The sequence below is a fragment of the Coregonus clupeaformis genome, unplaced genomic scaffold (assembly GCF_020615455.1).
Source record: "Coregonus clupeaformis isolate EN_2021a unplaced genomic scaffold, ASM2061545v1 scaf2840, whole genome shotgun sequence".
Lineage (NCBI taxonomy): Eukaryota > Metazoa > Chordata > Actinopteri > Salmoniformes > Salmonidae > Coregonus > Coregonus clupeaformis.
The window spans coordinates 56,453-62,514 of record NW_025536294.1 but is presented as its reverse complement, the minus strand read 5'-3'; the positions used below and the strand labels follow the sequence as shown (position 1 = coordinate 62,514).

General features: G+C 40.7%; 1 protein-coding gene across 1 annotated transcript; it reads left to right on the top strand.

Moving 5' to 3' along the window:
* Window positions 1-2,694: 2,694 nt before the first annotated feature.
* Window positions 2,695-5,452, top strand: hapln2 (hyaluronan and proteoglycan link protein 2). The gene is made up of 5 exons (XM_045219866.1): window positions 2,695-2,713; window positions 2,957-3,313; window positions 3,493-3,609; window positions 3,729-3,911; window positions 4,653-5,452. The coding sequence occupies exons 1-5, from the start codon at window positions 2,695-2,697 to the stop codon at window positions 4,928-4,930; spliced, it is 954 nt and encodes a 317-aa protein (XP_045075801.1). The 3' UTR covers window positions 4,931-5,452.
* The last annotated feature ends 610 nt before the right edge of the window (window positions 5,453-6,062 follow it).

The window sequence follows — 6,062 nt, the reverse complement described above, 5'->3', positions numbered from 1 at the left end:
CTCGAACACGCACTCACACACACACCACACACACACACACACACACACACACACAACATTGATTGGACTAAATCATTTTTGGTATCTTTAAGTTTGTTTTCAGTGTATAAAACTAAGCATATACCGTGCATATTTCATTTATTTATTTTATATAACTTTGCAAAATTATAAAAACCTGTTTGTGCTTTGTCATTATGGGGCATTGTGTGTAGATTTATGTTTTTTTAATTATTTTTTAATCCATTTTAGAATAAGGCTGTAACGTAACAAAATGTGGAAAAAGTAAAGGGGTCTGAATACTTTCCGAATGCACTGTATAGCCTTGTTGATTTGTTGATGTTTAAATGTTTATGTTGAAATGGTGCTGAAATAGTGGAGGCAGAGCTCCTGTTGTCTTTGTGCAGACTTGCGGTAACTCTGTGGTTCTAAATCATTAGTTGTTTAGTAAACTGTCAAACATTAACTTGCTTGACCATGCAATATTTGCTTTGTGGACTTCACCGGACAGATGTTGCTCTCCAGTTTTGTGATGAAACAAATGTGTAGTTGAATTTATTCCGCCACTGTGTGACTGTTGTGTTTTTGTTGTCACGGCCTTGTTGTATATCACGGTGGCGTATGAACAAATAGGTTATAGAGCCAACAATGCAATTATCACAACATAGTTTGTATATGGATTTTTTACTGGCTTGGCTTGGCTTCCTCAGTGATTTAACACACGCACCGCTACTGAACGGAAATAACAAAAAACAGCAAACACTCTTCGCTCCATGGAATGAGTTTGATGCCCCTGATCTAACCTCTGCACAACTCAAATATATCAATAAGACCTACACATACAGTGTGATAGAAAATAAAGAGAGAGCTGGGGTCGAAGTACAGTGAGAGAGGGAGTGAGAGAAAGAGATAGAGTTGGATGGGAAGAGGGAGGGACAGAGAGGGGACAGTTGTCACTTAAGTGTGTCCTGATGAATACTAATTGCTGTGAACTAAAGAGCCAGAAAGAGTTCCATTGATGGCTGAGCACAATGGAGAAGGAACAGGGGAAGCAGAGGAATTATATTATTTCATTTTCCCCTTCTTCTCGTGTTTGTACGCCCGTCCGCCGCCTGTTGTCTTTGGGGGGAAAGGAGACCGTGGCTCTCACAATGCTGCCCTTGTGTCTGGGGCCACAGGGCCAGAGTAAGCCAGGGCACACACAGCTTCCAACCTCCCTGCAAGATGGCAAGGGCCTCAGCGTACAGGCAGGCTTGCCATCAATAGGGGTTTTGAGATTATAAATTGAGCTTAGCCCCCATAAGGAGGGGTTCCCACGAGCTCTGGGTGTCCCATTACCTCACACCTACAGTAGGTCTACATTTTATTATATTTTTAAATAAATAATTTTGACAGTAACCCTCCTTTTTAATGTCCACATGTAGCAAGGGAAGAGTTTGTGCTGTCCAATCTACATCGGGGCTGTTACATCAAAAATTCATTTTACAATCTGCAATATTTGAAATTCCCACTTTAACTGCCGAACAAGTAAATACAATATTGCCGCCAGCCATCATTCTAAATAGCAGCATTGTGACACCATAGGCCTATAGCTTCGTGAAAGATAAACGTTAGGCTTAACATGAGAAAATTACGACCAAATAAAAATAAACATGAATCCATTAAATCAAAGCTATAGGCTACAACAAGCACTAGCGCCACATAATCTGATAGGCAGCCGTGTAGACGTCGCAATTTAAGAACCATGGACAGCAATCAGTAAGTAGTCTAGACTTTGTGAGTGGCTGACGCGTTTGATTTTTCTGGGGTCCAGAAAACTCTGACTTTTCTGGGGTCCAAAGAAACTGCGCTACGCCAGTGGTTGAGCTAGCAGTAGGCTACAACCTTGCTACTGAAAGTCACAGCATGGACTAGCAACATGGTTACTTCCATGGGGATATACTGCTGTTTTACCCATACACAATACCAGGCTCAAAACTAAGTATGTATAAATATCCCTTTCTCTAACTGTCTCTCTATTACATAAATACAGTAAACAGGCACATTCTAGGTTCAAACCCTTTGAAAATGGGTAACTCTTCCTCACTTCCTCTCACGTGTCCCTTATTGACAAGTAGAGGATGGAGGCAGAGAGAGACACAATGGCAGCCTGTCACATCACATCCTCATTAACATCTGGAGCAGAAAGGGGGGGGGGAGCAAGAGAGAGAGTGAGAGAGAGAGAGAGAGAGAGAGAGAGAGAGATCTTGGGGGTCAGAGGGAGAGATCGCAGTGGCAGAAAGGGGCTCAGAGATAAAGAAAGAAGATATATTTGCTTCCGAACTATCCCACCAATGGGAAACGGTCATGTTTGACTGAACAACCCTCAAAGGTGATCAGTCACCACTGTTTTGAAGAGAAAAATAAATCTGCATCTCATCAACTGCTGCAGGTAAGAGCTTTTGGATTTTCTTTTGGTGTCTCTTGAACTGTTTTGGTCCTCCTAGAGGCAAATGTTCTATGTATAAAACTGTTCTTCGTAGTACAATCAAAAATGCCCTACCACATTATGTAAACATTCTAAATCAGATAATGTTGTTATTCTATTGCAGGGACAGGAGGGTGACTTGTTTCATTATGAACTGTGCTGCTATTTTGATACTAACTGCAAGTTGTTTCAGTTGGACGTCTGCTATTTATCTTCCAAAAAAACAAGGTATGTTTTATAATTTTCTGAGTACACAAGTTATTTCAGCTTATGACAGGAGAGTATGCAGAATTATATCCATCTATTTAATGTTAATGTATTGAATCTGGTCAATTTAGTTCATATGAAGGTCACTGACTATAGGCCAGTGACATTGCTTAATGATGACCATAAAATAATTCTAACTTAATGTAATGTATGATACTTTCATTGTTGTATAATGGAGGACTATGGATGAATAATCTTACAAGGAACCTATTTTAAATCCCTCAGCAACAAAGACACTGAAGTATCTGCTTGAGCCACCTGTTTATGCTGAAGTAACCAGCCCTCGGGGAGGAAATGCCACTTTGCCATGTATACTGCGATTCAAACCAAGCCATTACAAGGTGAAGTGGACAAAACTGGAACCTCTTCTTCGTGGAAGCGAGAACATTGTCATGATCACAAACGGTTATGCCCACAAACCCTATGGCCTGCTTGGGCCACGGGCCTCGCTTCGTAATGCTCATGCCATGGATGCCTCACTACAACTCAGCAACCTGGAACTAGAAGACGATGGTAGATATCGCTGTGAGCTGATCAACGGTATTGATGATGAGAGCGTCATCATTACATTGAGGATAGAAGGTAAATTATGGTGATTCTTGTAACCTTTATAAACATTTCAAATGTTGTAAAGAAACCATATTGCTTGCTATTCAGACTAAAATATATTTGGAGAATAAAAAGGCAAATCAGACAAGGTTTTTGATATGTTGTGTGACTTAACATCAACATAAGAAGAGACAACTTTTATTTACTTTTAGGGATGGTGTTTCCATATCAGAGCAAAAATGGCCGCTACAAATTCACCTACCAGGAAGCTAAGGAGGCCTGTGCTGAACAGGATGGCACATTGGCCACATTCAAGCAACTATACAGAGGTATTCAATATTCAATCAGCAAAACATTGACAGTTTACTCTGTACCTTTACTGATACCATAGAGGTTTATGTAAGGCTAACTTTCACTAAGCAAACAGTAACACATTGTCATTGTGTAGCATGGACAGAGGGTCTCGATTGGTGCAACGCGGGATGGCTCATCGATGGGACAGTCCACTACCCCATCCTGCACCCACGACCAGAATGTGGGGGGGAGCTGCTGCCTGGCATTCGCAGCTATGGCCCCCGGGACAGGATCCGGGACCACTTTGATGCCTTCTGTTTCACCTCTAGAACCACAGGTCAGCTAATGGGTTTTGGTGCTTTGTGAAGCTGTCAAATAGCAATGTCAGTATAGTCTTCATGTGTCAAATTAGTTCCATCCTTTTTAATTCGGAATGCTGCTTATCGGAAATGAATAAAAGGAGTTCAATTGGATTTGGGCGATGTGGTACATTTAAAAATAGTCTGGAACCAACATATAATCAAACATTAATAAGGATGCAATTACATTATAGTATTGAAAAAAGACCCCTGTGCCCCTGTGTTCAGAACAGTCTTATGTTATTCTGACTGTAAACCTTCCATAGCAACAGGGTGACTTTTGGCAATACATAGGAAGTGGGCTCGTTAAAGGTCCTGAGAGGATGGGGATGGACAATAAAGGCTGTTGTTCAGAACCACTTGTAAACAAGTCCATCTGTGGGAAACTAGTTGCCCTTTAGTGGCATTGGAACATCCACTGTAATCGGAAAATAAAAACCTCAGTGGAAATGTTAAATTACAAAGATAGTGGGTGGTTTTACCATATAGCACGGTTCCCCAAGAAGTTTAAATGTTTTATTGGAATACTTAGGAACAGATTTCCAAAATTGAAATCACTTGGAGTTGATTTGCTGGTGTTTTTACAGTATTTTATGTCCAACAATTTAAAAAAATGCTCAGAAAACTTGGGGGGCCAAATACAATTACGTGCAGGCCAAATTCGGACCACGGGTCGCCAGTTGGGAAACTGAACTTGTATTCCCCTTCCTCTCTTCCAGGCTTTGTGTTCTTCGTTGGAGGGCCACTCACATTTGTGGAGGCAGTGCAGGCGTGTAGGGGTGAGGGAGCAGAGTTAGCTCTGGTTGGCCAGCTCTATTCGGCCTGGCGTTTCCTGAGCTATGACCGCTGTGATGGAGGTTGGTTGAAGGACGGCAGTGTGCGCTTCCCTATCACCACCCCTAGAGAGCGCTGTGGCGGTATTCCCGGGGCTGGTGTGCGCACCTTTGGGTACCCCAACAAGACCCTGCGTCTCTATGGTGCCTTCTGCTACAGGTAGCTTCCATGAGACCCATAGCATGTGGAGCCTACTACCACTGACTTCATAGATCCAAGACGCAGAACCTTTGTGAAGAATACCAGTGACCCCTACAGGTTTTAGCACGCAGGGCTTGCAGATACAGGTAGTCAAAAGGCTGGGAACTGGTTCCTCAACATCGCCAAAAGATACAAGTAGCTCTGTGCTTTTCTGCAATACTACAATATGTTATTACAGGAGACCTCAAAGGCTTAATGCCTTTTTCCATGGGACACATCAACAAAAGCCTGCCACTCTTATGAGCTTTACTGCTACAGGTAACAACTAATGTACATAGCTTCCTGCATTTGTGTAACATTAGTTTTGTGATCTTTGTTATCCAAGAAGCACTATTCTAATGTAACAGGATAGTTATTACACAATGACAAGTTCATAAATGCTGTTATCTTCTTAGATGATGTAAGGGAGTGTGTGATTAGCAGAATGGGAGAAAGTACACGCATTGAGCATAACTGTAATACAATAAAAGATCTTGAAAGTGTACTTGATCAATGGCATTAAAATATAATTCAAATGCAACCATATTCACCTGGATAAATACATTGTAATCAATTCATTTTAATAGATATTTATTTTCTACTCTCCAAAAACTCAGACTACATTACAAATTAAGTTATATTTTTCGTTATTTTCACTTAATCCATCTCCTTTTTTTCTTTCATAACAAGTTCATTATGTAATTGTGCAGTCACAAATGGGATTAACAATTAGCATTATTTGATTACTGTTAAACACTACCAACCTACAATAGTACTTCCACTGGAACTAAGACAATGGCATCATTGATGCATGAAAACTGAAATACCATTGTGGACATTTTCACAAGTTCTTCCTAGTATCTTAGTGATTACGTTTTTACGAGAGTATAAAATAACAAACTTTGGATTCTGGCTATTTTCAAACCAGTACTTTAAAGTGGATATTGGCTTCTAATATTGGGTCCAAAGTTCGTAAGACACCTGAAAAACAAAGCACCAGATAAGAGGACATGTTGAGAAAATGCTCTGGATTGTGGGAATTGAGAAGATATGGATTGAGGAGATTTTCTTATACAAAAGCATATAAAAGTGGAAATCTTAATTCTGTCTTTGTG

Coding starts and splice junctions, on each gene's coding strand:
- hapln2 (XM_045219866.1), top strand. Junction 3,610..3,728: donor ATTCAAGCAACTATACAGAG/GTATTCAATATT, acceptor GTCATTGTGTAG/CATGGACAGAGGGTCTCGAT. Junction 3,912..4,652: donor TTTCACCTCTAGAACCACAG/GTCAGCTAATGG, acceptor CCTCTCTTCCAG/GCTTTGTGTTCTTCGTTGGA.